Below are 19,101 nucleotides of genomic sequence, written 5' to 3' on the forward strand. Positions count from 1 at the left end.
GAAGCTAAAGATTTTTGATCATGAACACTCGTCCAAATCCAAGGATGTGGCGTTCAAAGCACTAAAAGACACAAAATTACTTGATAAGAGTAAAAATGTGTATATCTCTGAAGATGATCACTCTGAGACGGATTCATCAGATGATGATCTTGACAAATCGGTCTCGATGATCACAAGACAGTTTAGGGATCTTCTGTTGAAGAGAAGTAAACGGTTCTCCAGAGTTAAGCCAAAGGCATCATTCAAACCTCATAATCGTATTCCTCCTAAAAACAGGGACGCTAATGAAACTGATGACGAGGATATGCCTCAGTGCTTTAAGTGTAAGGGTTTTGGTCATTTTGCAAATGAATACCCAAATCGTAGAAAATACACTGGGAACAAAGGTCTTGCTGCGACACTTGATGAGATGTCTGACAATTATGATTCTGATGAAGACAAAAAATCAAGTGTTGCTCTTCTATGTGAAAATATTGATCTTGATAATTGTAGCAATACATACATAAATCTTGATAATCTTTTAGAAGATAACCCAATCAAGATGGAAGAATCAATTGACCCTTCTTTTGGAAACTCTATGTTTAATGTTTCAGGATCTACTTTGTACATAGCAGCTTGCACTTCACAGGCGCCTGAATCATCTTATGCGTTGACATGCTCCTATTTTTCTCTCAAGGGTCATGAACTTTCAAAGTGTTTCAAGTACAAACACAAGATGAGATATGTCAACAAGATTCAATGAAGAGCAGATCGTCTTGCTACCAAGCTTAAATTAGCGGAGAAAAAACTTGAGGTATGTAAGATCTTATCTTCATCGAAGAAATTAGTTTCCAAAGATAGATTTAGACCACTAGAGAAGAAAACATGGTCTAAACATAAGGAAAGGCAAGGTTCCATGAATTCCAACCAAAAGGGTCATGGTGGAAAAATTATTGTTCACCACAGCACAACTTGATTGTGTTGTCATGTGCATCTTGTCTCATGTGCCTGTTCAAAAGAGACAAGATCTTGCACACCATAGGCTTTAAAAATTTAGTTTTGTTTTTAGCTTTGTGTTGTTTGGTTTTTGAAATTCCTCCATGCCACTGTTGATATTGGAAAGGACCGTTTTTTCCAAAACAAGAGGGTTATTATTGACAATTCTACTCTTTATAGGGTTGTGAGTTGGACGTGTACGAACCTGTTTAAAGGTTTCGAAACCCTACATTACTTTTTCCTTCTCTGATACTCTTTATATCTTAAGACTGGTGTTGAATTTGTGAATTCCTCTCACAAAAAAAAAACCGGCTGCATAAGGGTACTCCAAGCATCATGTCTTGTGATGGAAAAGATATCAATATGATTGTTAAGCCATCAATCACCAAGGAAAAAGAGAAATCTCCTTTGTCTCTAACTTTAAAAAGAAAAGAAGGAATATGAGGAAGCCAAGAGAAGTTCCTTCTAATTCTCAGAAGTTTTCTGATGTTCTTGAATAGTTGAAGCTGGCAAGAAAAGAGATTCAACAAATAAAGGCTTGTGTTTTAAGATCGTTAGAAATTCAGAAGGCCCTGGTTCTACATCATCAGCCAAGACGGTTTATTGGTATTGACTACTTCCTCCATAAACCATATGTACCAATGGTTGTTGACGACAAGGAGTTCGGAGACGATAAGGAATTTTTCAAAGATCTTAATGTCTAGTAAAACTTCTTAAGAGAATTTTTATTCTTGTTTTTGTTTAAGAAGGATAACTAGGGTTTGGAATAACCATTATTGTGAGTACACATAGCTATGTCCAACGTTTTCATCTTGCAATGTTTTTAGATTTATTTACGTTAATTCTAAAGTGATTTGGAAGATGATGTTTTGCAGTATTAATCTTTATGGTTTTATATATTGCAATATGTTATGGGATATGTATGTTTGCGACCGTGAACTATTATTGTCCCAAACGATGTCAAAAGTTATCTCTTTCATATGTCGATATGCATGTATTGATACAAGATCGATGAACTTTTGACAAACAAAAGTTAAGCCTATTATGTCAATTCTTTGATGGAAGATAGGTTAAAATATTTTGTTTGCAAAGATTATGTCTATTGTATGTCATTGTGCAAATAGTGATGAAGATAGAATGAATCTTTGTATATTCCGCAGTATTGATCTTCCCTGATCCATATTTTATGTATATATTGTGCGGCTCCATAAGTTTTCTTATGTGAGTATTTCCAACTAAACAAATCATAGTTTCGTTTGTGATTAATTTGGTTGTGTATTCCGATTAAATTAATCATGGGTTCTCTTGTGATTAATTTGATTGAGAATTTTTGGATACAAAATCATTTCCTTATTTTCTTGTAAAAGTAAGGTCGCTCTTGTTGTTCTTTCGGGAATGACATCAAATGGGGGAGAGTTCTTTTGAACTTGCGCTTAATTTCCATATCTTTGTGGGGAGTGCGGCTGTGAAATATTTTAGGGGTTATCTTGTATCTTTATAAACTCCGTGATGAATGCATTTAGCTTCGGCTTTATGATCCCGTTTTCGTACCTTTGCTAATTTTATTGACAAAAAGGGGGAGAATTAATATGTAGTTCACACTACAAATACATATGGTTTACGTGTTTTACAGATCATTATGTAAGGGGGAGTGGTTTTCATGTTGAGATGAAAGTATTGACTAAGGGGGAGTGATACATATCACCATAGTATTGTTATCGAAGTTGTGATATAAGAACTTTGATACTGTGTAATAATACTATGACACTATATAACAATTATCAAGAGCTTTTGTTTTCTCATTCTTATGGCTACGGATCTTCAACAACTATGATGCTGAATTGAACATCTATGGAATCACGAGAATACTTGGAAAAGACTTAGTTTTCGAGTAATGTTGAAGAAACAAGGAGATCAAGCATGTGGACGAGAAGTTACAAAGTTTTATTTATTTTGTAATCCATATGTATTGATAGTTTTGCCACTAAAATTGACAAAGGGGGAGATTGTTAGAGCGTTGCTCGGTCGAACTCGCATGCGTTGCTATCCCAAGCATGTTTGTCAAGTTTAGTTGTCAAAACTATATGTCTTGATTTCTATACTACTTATAGCTAAGTCTCGGTTTAAGATAGTTTAGTGTAGTTAAGCTCCAGACTCCATGGCGATCATCTTACGAAGACGAAGAACTACTCAAGGAACCAGTGGAACTTCATCCAACTAAAAGGTATGTGGATACTTGGACTTATCTATCACTCAAAAGTCTATCTACTCTATCTCCTACTCTTGAGACAAAGTCGTATAAGTATGATAGTTTTCATACATACACATTTGCTATTTCGAGCCGAGTTTACTCGCCTATCCTTTTCTCGAAATATATGTTAGTAAGCTTTCGCTTTAACCACTTTTCATCTTAACCCGTGACGAAAGTCATGATGACGTTTCAATCTTGAAAATAGCTTTGATGACGATAGTTGTGAATAGCGACTATTATAACATTATAGAAGAATGTTTCAATGATTGAAATGTAGAGTTGAGATTACGTAACCAACCATGTATATAAGCATATATAGTGTGTTCGCACATTAGTGAATAAATCCATGTACCGGAAACCAAGTGTGTGCATATGTGTGCATACGGTATTGGCGAAGGAGATAGGTTGGGTACGCGTACCAACGAAAGTTTTCGAACCGAAAATTTCTGCTGAGTTTGTAAGTTTGCGAACTGTTAAACCAGTCACCTTAGGTACGCATACCTGTACGCGTACCCACAGAAGTTTTCGAAAAAAAATTATGCTGAGTTTCTAAACTCAAATCCGGTAGATATGGTACACGTACCCGTACGCGTAACCAAGTTGGTTATATTTCTCAAATCAGAAGATCATGAACTTAAACAATAAATCAATAAGGAATGCAATCTTTGAAAACCGTGGATATTTTTCATGAATTGATTCAAGTGAATCAAACTGATTTTGTTTCAATTGTGTCTATTCATAAAGACCGAAGCAATTGAACAACTCTTCAACTAGTTCTTATGAGTCATTTGAACTAGTTATGTGGAGAAGATGAATACGGTTAATATGGAAGTGCTCATAGGGCTAACCATTGGTTAACTATTTGTGAACCAACTAAGTGTACACGTTTAGGTACGGTTACTCAAACCTAAATGAAATACATTTCATTTGTGTATGAGAAGCTATGTTTCGATCTAACGGTTGAAATATATTAGCTTGGTTAAATCAGGTTTTTCATCAAATAGTGAATATTGAATGCTTTGTTACCAAGGTAACTTGGATTGCAAACCCTGATTTGAAAACTATATAAAAGAGACATCTAGCAACTGGAGAAACTAATCCCCACACCTCCTGTGTGATACTAGTTGGTTTTGCTAGAGTCGATTCTCCTTTAACATTAGGTTTCTTCTCGAGACCCTATAGGTTAACGACTGAAAGACTTCATTGGGATTGTGAAGCCATACAAAACTACTTCTCTTGTAGTTGAGCGATCTGATCTTGCCATTTTCTATCGTACGAGTTCAATTGAATAATTGACTTGAGATTATATCTCCGATAGGGAAAGATAAAAAGAAATCACAAACATATTCGTCTCATCGTTTGTGATTCCGTAATATCTAGTTTCGCTACCGTACGATTTAGATTATTGTGAGGTGATTGATTATTCTAGGCTGTTCTTCGGGAATATAAGTCCGGGTTATCAATTGGTTTCTGTTCACCTTGATTTTATCAAAAGACGGAACAAAACTCTTAGGTTTATCTGTGGGATACAGATTTATCTATTACCGTAGACTTTTCTGTGTGATACAGATTTGTTTATTCAAGTCTTCGACTTTGGGTCGTAATAACTCTTGGTTGTGGATGAGATCAGCTAAGGGAATCAAGTGCGTAGTATCCTGCTGGGATCAGAGACGTAAGGAGCGCAACTGTACCTTGAATCAGTGTGATATTGATTAGGGTTCAACTACAGTCCAGACCGAAGTTAGTTTGTAGTAGGCTAGTGTCTGTAGCGGCTTGATACAGTGTGGTGTTCAATCTGGACTAGGTACCGGGGGTTTTCTGCATTTGCGGTTTCCTCGTTAACAAAATTTCTGGTGTCTGTGTTATTTCTATTCCGCATTATATTTTGTTAGATAATTGAAATATCACATGTTATGCGTTAAGATCAATCAATTAGAATATCCAACCTTGGTTGTTGATTTTAATTGATTGGCACTTGGATATTGGTCTTTGGTACCATCCAAGTTTATCTCTCTAGTATTTGATAAAGACTCGCAGATTTCCATTTGCTTGAGTAAAGATAAAATCGAGAGATTGAGATTAACTCTTTGATATAATTTTATATAAATTGAGTCTGACTGTCTAGTTGATTCTCTAGAAAGTATATTAGAGTTAGTCCATACAAATTGCTAACCGAAATATTGGGCGAGGTTGTTAGACCCCCGCTTTTTCACGACTATTATGTCTGGATATAATGCAGGATGTATACATTGTATGCTGACTGTGTAAGTCTAGTTCAGGTTCAGAACTATTGTTCGCGAACCTTGTTTGTGAACTGGTTTACATGTGAAAAGGTCCAGAGCTGTTGTTCGTGTACCCTGTTTGCGAACGGCTGTACAAAGCCAAATTACGGAACTGTTGTTCGCGTACTCAGTTCGCGAACACAGTGGTCAAGTTCTAAAATCGTTAAAGTGTGATTTTCATACTCATGAACTCAGGTTCATTTGCAAAATTAGTTTGATGTCCCTGGAAATTTAATGGAATAAGTTATGTGAACTAGTTTTACAAACCGTGGCATTATGTTCATGAATTGGTTCTTGTATAAGTACTTTTTACAATTACAAACCAAACCGATTTTGTTTCAAATGGATCATACATATTTCTATGAGATGATGAACATTTGAACAACTCTCTTAAAACACATTTGGATTCATTTGATTATCTATCATGATTGATTGATCATCATATTTGATCTAGATGTGTTAGATGAATATGGCTAAGTTATAAGTATTAATATGGCTAACTTCGATTAACTATTATTGAGCCAACAAGGTATACACGTTTGGGAACGGTTCATCCATATCTAAATATAGGTATATTTCATTTTTGTGTATCAAGCTAATACCATCTAACGGTGGAGATTGTTGCTTAGTTTTAAGCAGACTTAGTTTGAATCTTAAATCAGGAGTTCATCTAACGGTGAATATGAATTGCTTTGTTACGAAGCTTTCTTAACTGTGATTGTAAGCAGCCCTGATTTGAAAGACTATATAAGAGAGAACTCTAGCAGCTGGGAAACCTAATACCGACACGCTCGTGTGTCCTAGTTGTAAACTAGAGTCGATTCTCTTTTAACCTAGGTTTTTCAAAACCATTATTAGATTAACGACTTGAAGACTTCATTTGGGATTCGTGAAGTCAGATCCAACTATTTTATCTGTAGTTGCGTATTCTGATTTTACTTGTTCTACCTATTGAGTTTTATCTTCTCTAAGATTTACTCGAGAATCATCTCTGATAGGTAAGAGATAAAAAGTAATCACAACAATTCTTCGTCTCAGACTCTTTTGATTCCGCAATAACTTCTTATGTTAATCAGTTAGGTTATTGTGAGGTGACTAATATTTCTAGGCTGCTCTTTAGGAGTATAATACCGAATTATTATTTGAGTTTCCTATTCACCTTGATTTATTTTAAGACGAAAAAAAAACTAGAATAGACATATCCGTGAGAGATATATTTGTTTATAAGTCTTCGACTTTGGGTCGTAGCAACTCTTAGTTGTGGGTGAGATCAGCTAAGGGAATCAAGTGCGCAGAGTCCTGCTGGGATTCAAGAGGCGTAAGGAACGCGACTGTACCTTAATCGGTGTAAGACTTCATTAGGGATCAACTACATTTCAGTCCGAAGTTAACTTGTAGTAGTCTAGAGTCTGTAACGGCTTAATACAGGGTGGTGTTCAAATCTGGACTCGGTTTCGGGGTTTTTCTGCATTTGCGGTTTCCTCGTTAACAAAATTTCTGGTGTCTGAGTTATTTCTTTTCCACATTATATTTATTTATATAATTGATATATGATAGTTGTGCGTAGTTTAATCAGTTGATAAATCCGACCTTGATTATTGGATAGATCTTGATTGACACTCAGCCATTGGTCTTTGGTACCATCCGAGTTAATCTCATATCAATCAGTCTCATAGATTTTTATCTAGTTGATTCACTGATTGTATTGAGAAAGAGATAAAGCTCTTTGATATCTTTCTTGATTGAGTCTCACTTTTAATTGTGCTCTCAGAATTATATTGGAGTTTAGTCCATACAGATTGTCGAACGAAATATTGGGTGTGGTTGTTATACCCCCAAGCGTTTTCATCAGAGTGCACTTAAATTGGTTGGAAGGTATTAAAAATTGTTACTGTTATCAAATTAAACCTACAGCTCCAAACATGTGGGAGATTGATGACGCCGTTGTCAATTGATCCATTTCCATGGCCTTCTAACCAATGTTATTGGTCTAGCGCTGACATGATCTATCTCTAACCATAGGATTTTCTTCTCTAAGAACTTATTCTTTTTCACTCTTGATTCATTAACATTTATTGATTCAAACCTATATACAAGAATGCTAAAACATATTTCTCATTGATTCTTAATTGGTAATCTCTTTATGGTTATCATGAGTTTTATTTTTGTTTTATTTTTTAACAAAAATGGTGATGAATTTCTGATTCGTAAGTATGCAACATCACTTTTTCATCGATTAATTAGCAACATGCTTATCAGATCCATAATGCTCATTGAACTAAATACTTGTTGAGTGATTTGGGATTGATAAGGTTTCGTTTTTCAGTATATTCTTGATGAATGGTGAACATATATGATTATTCTACCTAACTTAACTTTCCTAACGGTTTAGTTACTTGACTTAGTTGATTAACGGGTCAACGATCCAAACGTTAAGATGGACAAACTTAGTACCCAAACCTTCTACTATACCAAAATTTACGCCCCAAACACTAATTTAGTATGAAGCCTAATAAATATGAATTTTGAAGCAATTGGTGGAGGAAGTAAATATTTTCTTTGAAGATCTTATGTTAGATCAGCCATGCATTGGATCACATACATATAGTTCCCTAAAAATTGATGTAATTTACAAAGAAAAAAAAGATCTTTACATCTGACGACTCTCCCTCAATGTAAGTAAACTTCATGCGGCAGTTTCTTCATCAACTACTTCCCTCTCCGGCATTTTATTACTTGTATATAAATATAATACATAACCACTTCATCATTAAGGTCTAGCTTATGCCTCGATGTCCAGCAGTTATCTATCGAAAGAAAGACACAAATCGGAAAAAGTCAACATTGTTTTAGTTCAGTCCACCATGACTTTATAGCCCGATAAAGAGGTCGGCAAGGTGTCATAATGATCAAGAAATCAAATCCGAGTCGAGTAATAATAAGACAACGTATAGATGGATGCCTGTTTGTGTTGGGACACAAATTCTGCCCCAGAATTAGATTTCCTAAGTTTTTCTACTGACTCATGACTGCCTTGCAAACAATCTTCATAAACTATTATCAACTCTTCTGCTACCTGCTTAATTGGAGAAACAATTATACGAAAATTCAAGATTCCAGACATAAACAAACCATTAACCCTATGTATTTCTTGATTACGGAATGCCAAGCCAAGAAAATAAAATCACCACAAATTTAAAAAGAGAGGATGGGAAAAAAGAAGAAGTACTTCTTCAATGCTACCATCATCGATCTCGGTATTAAAAGTAAGCAACATTTTCTCATCCAACATGTGTTCCAAATCATCAACATATAATGGTACTGTAAAACACACACACACACCCAAAAAAAAAAACAACAAAAAAACAAATTTAAACTGTTAATAGCAATCAAAAGATCATATCCACAAATTAAATTTACTAAACCCTTAAAAATCTACGTGGACGTACCTTTAGATAAAGAAAACCAAGAGAAGATATCGTTCACAAATTGTTCTGATTTCTGACGAGAATCTCTTCCACTCCATTCGTTTTTGATGGCAAGTTGAAGTCCAATCCATCTAGAAAGAATCAAATTAATCCCTTCAATGAATACAGATATAGATTCAGGTCTTAATTGTTGATGAGAAGCAGTATAATGTCCATTATTGGAATTCATGAAGCTTTCTCTCTAATTTAGAGAGAGAGAAAAAAAGATGAAGCAGTCAGCAGGTGGAAGAAAGAAGTTCTCAATTGCGTAGAAGAAAGAAATAATCAAAATCGGGTTTGATTATTATTAGCAATTTAAAATTCAAGAGGAAAGAGAGAAACAGGGTGAGTGGCGCGAAATGGAAGGATCAAATACTTTTCTATTTATAGCAGTTAGTACCAACCGCGAAATTTTGACTCATGCCAACTCAGTAACTCGTTGTTGAACTCAGTAATAACGTGTTTTGGTGAGTCGGTCCACACGCTTTCTAGAAGTTGCCTGGTAGTTTCCTATTTAATGCTATTCACCTGTTCGCTTAATTCACACGCAACAAGATTCTTTTATTTATTTAGGGTTCGGATTTCGTTCTCTCTGCATCTCTATCTCTATATATTAATTATTAAGCTGCGCGAGAGAGTTATCATTATTCAAGGCGGTAAAATCCGATAAAGATCGTCCATCTTCTTCTATTAATTCATCAAGAATCAGTACAAACATCCTGTAAAAGACGAAGATCGAAGGTCGGAGACAAAGAATAAAGAGTTAAATCTGGTTGAAGAAGAAAGAAGAAAAGAATCGAGAATTGAGGCAGTTGTTAATTAGATCAAAGAAAAAATCTATTGTAATTTTCATATCAGATTTTGTATTTGTAAATTGTAATGGCTGTTTATGTGAAATTCAAAAGTGCAAAGGATTTCTTCTCTGTTCCTGTGACTAGTGCTTATACATCTGTTTCTGAATTGAAATCACTTATTCGTCATTCCAAAAAATATGGTCATGGCAAAGATTATGATATTACTATCACAAATCCTCTAACAAATGAAGGTTCGTTTCTATATTTGCGATTAACGATTTAATACGTTTGAATTCAATGATTAATTTAACTTTAATATTTGATTTCCTAAGATATCTCTGTCTAGGGTTTGGATAAATCCTTCAAACTGAATAACGGAATGCAAAATTAGGGTTTTGAATCTTCATAAGAATCTGTCCCCTATGAGAATTGTGAGTTCGAGAGTGATTTTTTGTCAATTGAATTTTGAATCTTTAACTGCAATTTCAGACTATAGCGAAGATGAATTGATTTTGAAAAATAGCTCAGTTTTGGTTCGGCGAATTCCTGGAGTGCTTTTTCTTATAAACAGCCAATAGATGACAGTCATCCTCATTTAATTTTCTTTTTTTGGTTGTGTCTTAATTGTGCTTTTTCTTATAAACAGCCAATAGTACAAATCTCACCTACTTCTCTTGATGTTTTGTTTGATAGGGCAAGGAAATTTCAGGGTACCACCAGAAGGCTACATATGTTACAGATGCCGGGTTCCTGGTATGTCCAAAAATCTGAATGATATGCCTGTTTGTTTGTCTTTTCTGTTTCAATAAGTCCACATGAAAAATTTGACTGGTTGTTGTATCTATATTCAGGGCATTTTATTCAGCACTGTCCTACCAATGGTGATCCTGAATACGACATAAAACGACTGAGGCCTCCCACTGGTATCCCAAAGCTCAATGGGTAAGTTGGTTTTTCTGTTATCTACAGGTTGGTTTAGTTCTTCTACTTTGTTGTATAAATACAAATTAACTTAAATCTTATATGAATCAGGGCTGCTTTTGAGAAGGAGGTTGAAAGCATACCCTCTGCTTCAGGGCGAGTTATGAATTTTCCTCCACAACTCTACTGCCCATTGTGTAAAGAAGTGATGAAAGACGCAGTACTTACAAGAAAGTGCTGTTTTCAGAGTTTCTGCAATGAATGTAAGAAATCTTTATCTCTTTTCACTAAAGTGTTCTTACTCTTCTTTCTCGGTATGCAAGTAATTGACTGCTCGACTTACTAATATACTTGAATTAAATCAGGTATCAGAGGCAACATTATTTCAAAATCTATGTGTATTTGTGGGGTGAAAAATATACCTGTGGATGACCTCATTCCTAACAAAACACTTAGGGACACCATCAACAGCTATCTCAAATCAAGTGACAGTAGTGAAGGAAACACGAAAAGCACACTTACTACTGAAGGTATACACTTCCATCTTTACTTTTTCTTTTACTTTTTTCTAGTCAGTTTGGGTTTTATACTCAAACATGCCATGCTTCTTTTAGTTTTATAGTTTCTGTGCACTCTAAACGTGTATATTTGATGTTCAGATACAGGGTCTGCTCGTTCTTCTTCGCTACCAAAAATCCCATCACCTGCTGATTGCGGCGGTTCAAAGACAGAGAAGATACTATCATCTGTTAAAGAAGAAATTTCTAATGCCAAGGAGGTAGTTAATGAAGGAAATCATGTTGGGGTGCTACAGCAGTCGCTTGAAAAAGGCAAATCTGAAGATGAAGCTCAGTCATCGATTCAAAAGGAACAGAGTAGTGCTTCATTGGTGCAAAAGGAAGTGCAACAGAGGAAGCCTCCTTGTGATTTAGGAAACAAGAAGAAGAAGGAGAAGAAAAGCTTCTCGAGTCTTGGCGGTAAGCTGCTTGCAGATGGAGATTTGTTTCGGGGAACTTCTGAAGCTATTGCAGCTGAAAATTATATGGGGCCTTTCAGCACTTCTGCATATAACAACTCACACTGGGGTATGCAGTACGGAATGTATGGATATATGGCTCCTTACAATTATCATGGTTATAGTCATACAGCTGCTCCTTATGGAGGAATGTACACTCAGAACCCCTTTGGAGGAGATCAAGGGTCATATGCTCCATGTGAGAGGTATCTTCTTCTTCTTCTTCTTCTTCTTCTTCTTTCTATAGACGGCTGAAAGTTAATGTTTGGTAGATTCTTTGTCATGTTAATTTTGTTTTTTACTTTTCTTTCTGCAGTGAGCATATTAAAATTAAAGATCAAGAGTTCAGTAAAGAAGTGAGCAGAAATGCAGACCGTTCATCAATCAAAGCTAACGTATGTCCTTGTATATCTACTATGCTTATCTTCATTATCTCTATGTACTACAGATGTTGGAGGCTTAGAGAAAATTTTTGTATTATCGTTTCCAAGTTTTCTTAATCTTTCAGAAAATTAAATGATGTAATTTCTGTTACCAACTTCTCCAAATTGTTTTATTCTGTTATACGTCAAAAAGCTCGTTATTTTCGATCCCATCAATGCGATAGCTACAAATACGAGACACAATATATATAGTCTCAGACGCAAATAGGTCTAAAAACCAATTGGCAGTACTTGGGATACGGTTGGAGTCTTGATTCATATATTGAGCCACGGTGGGAGAGAGGAGTATCTTTCCTCGAGCTAAATGAGTTTATGCAATCTTTGTGGATGAACAAGACTCAAATTGCGCTCGTTCTTTTTTTGGGGCCCATTTCTTTAACTTGTTTTTTTCTTAATTCAGCTCATGTATGTATAGCACATTTAGCAGTTTGACGGGTGTTTATTTCCTTGTCTGTAACTTGGTGTTTAACTGCGGTTTGTTTTGGTCAACTATAGGAAGCTCAGAAGAGGCCTATGACTAGGAAATCTCACAGTAATGAAAATATCGATCAACACACATCAAGAACAAAACCGAGCAGTCAAGGAAAGCGGAGCAGAGTTACACCAGAGTCGAGCAGCCAAGGAAAGAGGAGCAGAGTTACACCAGACCGTTGTGATTATAGTAGTGATGTTGATAATGGCGATGATGAGAGGAATTTTAAGAGAAATCGGTCTTGGTACTAGTCTTCTTCGTTTTCACAAAATAAGAGGCAGAGGCCTACATGAAAAAAGTTCATTTGAGAGGATAACAATCACAACAAATGAGTATTGTTAAATATGAATAAGAATGTTAAACATGGTCCAGAAGGGCAGAACAAAATACTCACGGAGATTGAAGATCTGTCTCTTTGTCTCCATGTTTCTCGAAGACATTTAGTCTTTCACTGTCTTCCATACTACATGGAATTATGAAATGAATGTAAAAATCCATGAACATGCATTGTTTTTTTTTTTTTATATAAGAAGTAATGAAATGAATGAGTTTATTTTACTCTTCGAAAACCTCATTGCCTCTTGCTGTTATACTTGTATTTTTTTACTTCCCTTCAGGCAATGCCTTTTGTTTTTTCCTTTTGTTGGGAACGTACCAACTAAGCATGAACAATTAAGACCCATTGCATTTCTCTTTCTCTTTTTAACAAAGCTGCACGGTAGGGCTAGAATATCACTGGTTGTTAACGTGGCTGAAGGCCGCGGTAATTTTTTTGGACATATGAACAAGTATGAGATTAAAATAGGCCAATTTTAATTATGGAAAATGATCGGAATTTATGGTTTATAGAAAAAAAATTGAAAAATAGATTGATGTGACAAATAAAATTCAATGTCTTAAACAAGATCTTGGGCTAAAAATTAATTATGTTACAACTACAAGGATTAATCATAAACAGAGGAGGGCCGATTACTAATAGGGGAGGGCTAATTACTAATTGTGAAAAAATTTACTTATACAAATTTTTTATCAAGCTAAAAACAGGGACGAGCTATAGCCCGGGTTAGCTCCTTGCTAGGCCCATCCCTGATACCAAATGTTAGTGGAGATACCAATTCAAAAAATTTGTGGTTAAAATTGATTTGTTTTATATGGTTTGACATCTCCCAAATAGCATTAGTGTATCGATTGTCCATTAAAGAGGTAAGTAAACTTTCGGGTGTTAAGTTTGAAAGTAGGCTGGTAGATCATAGATGAGCTCCCATGGCGATTAGCACAAACCCAAACTATACCACTACTGATATTTTCACCACTTAATTTAAGCTTCCACAACTATTTTCTTTCTTTCCATGAATAAGAAATTGTACCTCTTCTCAAAAATTTGTTATCATAACAGATTGATTTATCTGATATTATCTTGCTTCATGTTTTGCTCTATTTTTCATGCTTAAACTTGTTTATTCTTTTATTGCTCTAAGCCTCTAAGGTTTTCTAGTTCTATTGAGTCGAAAACTTTGAGGTTTAAGAAACGAACCTTCCCGTACTTTATCTTATTTCTGTTTCCTTCAAAAGAAATCTCTTTGTAGCGTACCAATATTTTCAGAGAAAGTTGTATCTTACGACAAAATCATTTGGTACATAGGGATAAGTGAGGTAAAAGCACGCACAAGCATTGCCTTTTTAACAATTCAAAGGATCTTACACTTACAACTCTGTAGCTTAGACTCAAATCTATCAAGAACATATTGAAGAGAGTTTATTTTGCAAAGCATGAATGAAACAGGTGATCTTAAGTACATGTCATCGATTGGTATCCTCATAACCCTTAGGATTGAAGTGACACCATCGATGACAAACTTGTGGATATTTGGGCTTTACAATGTACCTGATTTCTCAAAGTTGATTAGCTGTTTTTTTTGAAGCATGAGAAACAGAAAGAGCGGCCTAGATAGCTATTACACGTGTGTATCTAGTACCCACAGAGTCATTTAATAGAATTTGGTTGAGAAAAGGTGGGATGACATGATCCCATATTGTTGTCGATAAAATTCCTGCTTGCCTTCCATATGCTGCAAAATTTGCCAGGCCATCTGCTGCTTGATTCCCCTCTCTATAATTATGTTGAATAACACAAAGAGGAATTTGTCGCATTCTCAGTTTTATTTCGGTAATCATCTCTGCAATATACCACGGAGCTTCAATATCCGTTTTATGAAGCGCATCAGATTTTCCGAGTCCGTCTTAAAGATAACTTTTGGCCATTGTCTATCAGTTGCCATCCGTGATGCCAGCAGAGTTGCCCATGTTTCAGCTATTAGCGCAGTAGTTATTCCTAGTGGTTGTGCAAGAGCCATCATAGTGTGAGCACTCGAATCTCTGCAAATAAAACCTGCACCCGCCATCCCTGGATGACCCCTAGCAACACCATCCGTGTTGATCTTTATCCATTCTGAATCCGGTCTTGTCCAGCCTGCTAAGATTGTTGTTGTTTTTCTGATATTTGTTAGAATAACCCTGGATGGTGTGTCTCCTGGTAAAACCGGGGGCATAATTTTTTTTGCCAATTCAAATTCTTATTGTTGCATTAAGGCCTGTGCTATGATGTTAGCCTGAGGTGTATGGTGTTGTTTGAAAACTAATTCATTTCTGGACGTCCAAAGGTTCCAGAATAGAAAACAGAAAACCGATACAGAGGAAGTATGACTAGCCTCTTGCAGAATTCGTGAAATGGTTGTTTGATGATTTATAGTGATACCGGAGTTAAGGTTGGATTGGTTTGTCGATAGACGAGATATCAAGGTGTTCCAGGCGGCTGATGCTACTGGGCAGTGGATAAGCATGTGCTCCACTGTTTCTGGTTCAGCGTTGCACTGGGGGCATTGGTCGGAATTGGTGAGGTTGATGCAGTGTAAAATAGAAAATGTCGGAAGACCGTCATTGATAGCTTTCCACAAGAAAAGCTGAATTTTTGGTGGACAAGGTAAGTTCCACAAGAATTTGGTGGGTGGGAGGGGGTTTAGGTGGTCATGATTGTCTTGTTGAATTAGACAATTGTAGCCTGTGGCAGTGGTGTATTTTTCGGACTTTGAATGTGGCCATATGATCTTATCCGGGGGCATGTGTAGGGGAAGGTGGATGTTTATAATGTGTTGAACAACATCAGGTGGGAGATGATTCATTTGTTCAGGATTCCAGTTATGGGTGAGGGGGTCAATGAGATCAGCTACTGATCGTACTGGGTATTAATGGGCCGGGTCAAGGTTTTGAAATTGAGGTATCCAATTTGCTTGGATGGGTGTGTATAAGCCGTTTCCAATGCGATGGAAAGTGAGTTTATTTAGGATAGGTATGAGGGAGGCCATATGTCTCCATTGTGGGCTGGAGGAGGAAGGAATGGGTGGGTTTTCCTGGAAAATCGCTTGATTTTGTAGATATTTCTCATTATATAATCTGTTGTGAATGTAATTTGGTTGGTCATGTATATTCCAGATTCGTTTCATGAGCAAGGCTTTATGTGTTGACTAATCTTACTTATGCCTAGACCCCCTTTTTCTATCGGTTTGTTTAGTTTGGTCCATCCTAATGGGTGGAGTTTTCTAACCGATGAATCATGACCCCAGAAAAAATTCCTAGTAATTCGATCTATCTGTTTGTGAACATGGGTGGGGAATAATTGTGTTTTCATAAGGTGGTTTGAAGTAGGTATTAGAGAGGTTTTAATAAGTACTAATCTTCCTGCTGGAGTAAGACATTTTGCCATCCATCCCTTCTCCTTTCTCGCCAATCGTTGAAGCAATGGGTCGAAGATGTGTCTAGAGGATCTCCCGCATTTAAATTGTACTCCCAGGTAAATTGGTGGGGTTGACGATGTTGGCATGTCAAAGATCTGTTGAATCACGTCCAACTGATGTTGTTGCAGTCGTGGATGGTGGATTATCATTGATTTTGCTGTGTTGATTTCCTGGCCCGCTGAAGAGCCATAAGATTGAAGTAGTCTCTTGAGGTGGCCACTGCTTTCCGAGGATGCCTTGTAAGTGATTAGGAGGTCGTCCGCATACATTAGATATAAAATAGGTGGAGCTTTCCGAGAGATTTTTAACCCTTTTATAAGACCCTGGGCTACCATGTTTCCTAGGTTGGTCGAAAAGATTTCTGCACATATTATGAAGATATAGGAAGAAAGAGGATCTCCCTGTCTAATGCCCCTCGTAGGGGTGATATATCCGTGAGGGGTACCATTGACGTTAATTGAGTAGGTAACTGTAGTGATGCATAACATAACGTAATCTACAAATATGGTTGGAAATCCCATATTTATAAATGATGTTTTGATAAAACCCCAATCTAAACTATCATAAGCTTTCTTAATATCAAATTTAAGGGCTATTTTTGGATATTTGGTGAGAGTTGAAGATTTAATATGATGAAATAATTCTCCGGCAATTGCTATGGTATCATGTATTGATCTTTGCGGGACGAAAGCACTCTGATATGGACTTATGATAAATGGTAAGAGGGGGCGAATGCGATTTACCAGGATTTTTGATATCACTTTGTATACTACGTTGCAGAGGCTGATCGGTCTGAAATGGGATGGTTTTGATGGATGATCGATTTTTGGGATTAGGGTAATATTAGTGTGATTCATGAGAGGGTGAATGTTTAGGGTGCTAAAAAAGCTGCGGACCATGGCTATTAATTGATGGTGTATGGTTTCCCAAAAAACCTTGAAAAACTTACTCGTATATCCATCAGGTCCAGGAGCGCTTTCAGAGTTGATGGAGAAGAGAGCTTGTTTGATTTCCGCTATAGTCACCTCTTCCGTGAGCTTGGTACATTTTATTGATGATAATCTGGGTGTGATTTGTGTAAAGAGTTCCTGGTCTATTGTTGTACTTTGGGCTGTGTATTGATCAGTAAAATGATCAAGGATGATCCGAATTACTTGATCTTTGTTGCTGACCCAGTTGTTTTGCTGATCTTGCAGTTTATGTATGTTATTACGACTGCGGTGAATGGTGGCCTTTGCGTGGAAGAAAGTTGTATTGTTGTCTCCCGATTGAAGCCATTGAATTCTGGATCTTTGCTGCCAATATGTTGCATGACATTGTAGCAATGTTAAGTGATGGAACCGGAGATGTTTTTCCTGGTTTATCCAATAGTCTAGTTCATCACCAGTTCAAATAGCACATTGATGTTGCGCCATTTGAATTTGAGCAGTTGATTTATTGATTAGTTTTGGCAGGTGTCCAAAAGTTTCTTTGTTCCAGTCCATAAGAATTTCGCCAGTTGTAATTAGATTTAACTGAAGGTCTAATGCAGGTTCCGAGTCATTTTGTTGATTCCAGGATGCTTCGACTATCTGTTTGAGTTGTTGATGAGTTATCCAAAGATGCTCAAACTTGTAGGTTTTTTACCCACGCCAGTCAATAGCTTTGGTATGTAAAATAATTGGAGCATGATCAGAATCTATTCTTGGAAGATGAGTAAAGCCTGCATGCGGGTTGGTCGTACGCCAATGTTGGGTAGCGATGTCTCGATCTAATCTTTCCATGATGTTATCTTTCCCTTGTTGATTGTTTGTCCATGTATATGGATCCCGGCGGAATCCTAGGTCCATGAATCCCATTTGATCTATTATTGTGCGGAAAGGTTGTATTTGTGCATATGTTACTTGTCTTCCTCCCTTTTTTTCGGATTGGTCCATCACTTCGTTAAAGTCCCCTAATAATACCCACGATGTTGCATTGTTGATTTCGGGGAAAATTGTGGGGAAATCCTGCCACAAATCTTGTCTTGCATCTGGGTGTGGCAGGCCATGTATACCGATACAAATCCACGGTTGAGCTGGAGCTGGCGGGGTGATGAAGACGTGAATGTAACTTTGGGATTGAAGCAATACTCGAACATTTAGATTATTCTTCCACATAAAACAAAGCCCTCCTCTTCTGACAATCTTGGGTACAGTTATGTGATTTTGGAATTGTAGGGATTGGGCAAGCCCAGACATATGAGTTGCATCGTCTAGAGTTTCAGATAAGAAAGTGATGTTGGGCTTGTGAAGGGAAATCAACCCTTTTAGGTGTTCTATGGTTGTTTGATTATTAATTCCTTGGCAGTTCCAAGCTAGGATGCTCATATTGATGCGACGAAATGAAATACAAATAAAATGTTGAAGAAATAGACGCGCAACTATGGATCAAATTAATAAGGAAGTTAAGGTGTCGTACCTGAGCCAATAGCGAGACCATGGAGGGTTGTGAATCAATATGAGGATACTGAAGTTTGCAAATAGATGGAAAGGAAAACCAAGAGAGCACCACCCGACTAAACAATAGAAGAAACCTTTTTTTTTTTATTTTTTTTTTTTATTTTTACAATTAATCGATTATTTATTTTCTTAAAACGGACAAAGGCTACACCGAAAAGAATTTTAGAAACAATTCTCTCGAAGAGTTTTAGAAGTAAATATGGGAACATG

The 19,101-nt window shown here is 36.5% G+C and overlaps 2 protein-coding genes across 3 annotated transcripts; one reads left to right on the forward strand and one right to left on the reverse strand.

Moving 5' to 3' along the window:
• Positions 1-8,046: 8,046 nt before the first annotated feature.
• On the reverse strand, positions 8,047-9,307 carry LOC113333183 (pre-rRNA-processing protein TSR2 homolog). 2 transcript variants are annotated; one of them, XM_026579696.1, is made up of 4 exons: positions 8,958-9,307; positions 8,738-8,829; positions 8,471-8,584; positions 8,047-8,315 (listed from the first exon to the last, which is right to left on the reverse strand). In XM_026579696.1, the coding sequence occupies exons 1-4, from the start codon at positions 9,163-9,165 to the stop codon at positions 8,286-8,288; spliced, it is 444 nt and encodes a 147-aa protein (XP_026435481.1). In that variant the 5' UTR covers positions 9,166-9,307; the 3' UTR covers positions 8,047-8,285. The 2 variants fall into 2 exon arrangements, with proteins under 2 accessions (XP_026435481.1, XP_026435480.1); XM_026579695.1 differs by having other exon boundaries at positions 8,047-8,584; positions 8,958-9,278.
• A 140-nt stretch (positions 9,308-9,447) lies between these two features.
• LOC113333182 (E3 ubiquitin ligase PQT3-like) lies at positions 9,448-13,121 on the forward strand. Its single transcript, XM_026579694.1, has 8 exons — positions 9,448-10,020; positions 10,463-10,522; positions 10,621-10,711; positions 10,802-10,953; positions 11,056-11,220; positions 11,350-11,911; positions 12,022-12,100; positions 12,644-13,121. Exons 1-8 carry the CDS (start codon positions 9,855-9,857, stop codon positions 12,869-12,871), a joined length of 1,503 nt encoding a protein of 500 aa, XP_026435479.1. The 5' UTR covers positions 9,448-9,854; the 3' UTR covers positions 12,872-13,121.
• Positions 13,122-19,101: the final 5,980 nt, after the last annotated feature.

This window comes from Papaver somniferum, unplaced genomic scaffold (assembly GCF_003573695.1).
Source record: "Papaver somniferum cultivar HN1 unplaced genomic scaffold, ASM357369v1 unplaced-scaffold_132, whole genome shotgun sequence".
Lineage (NCBI taxonomy): Eukaryota > Viridiplantae > Streptophyta > Magnoliopsida > Ranunculales > Papaveraceae > Papaver > Papaver somniferum.

Excerpts from the sequence above, each read along its gene's own strand:
- LOC113333183 (XM_026579695.1), bottom strand. The coding sequence starts at position 9,165 with ATGAATTCCAATAATGGACATTATACTGCTTCTCATCAACAATTAAGA. Across the intron at positions 8,830-8,957 it reads TTGGTTTTCTTTATCTAAAG|TACCATTATATGTTGATGAT; the intron begins GTACGTCCACGT and ends TGTGTTTTACAG. Across the intron at positions 8,585-8,737 it reads ATGATGGTAGCATTGAAGAA|GTAGCAGAAGAGTTGATAAT; the intron begins GTACTTCTTCTT and ends CCAATTAAGCAG.
- LOC113333182 (XM_026579694.1), top strand. The coding sequence starts at position 9,855 with ATGGCTGTTTATGTGAAATTCAAAAGTGCAAAGGATTTCTTCTCTGTT. Across the intron at positions 11,221-11,349 it reads AAGCACACTTACTACTGAAG|ATACAGGGTCTGCTCGTTCT; the intron begins GTATACACTTCC and ends TTTGATGTTCAG. Across the intron at positions 11,912-12,021 it reads TCATATGCTCCATGTGAGAG|TGAGCATATTAAAATTAAAG; the intron begins GTATCTTCTTCT and ends TTCTTTCTGCAG.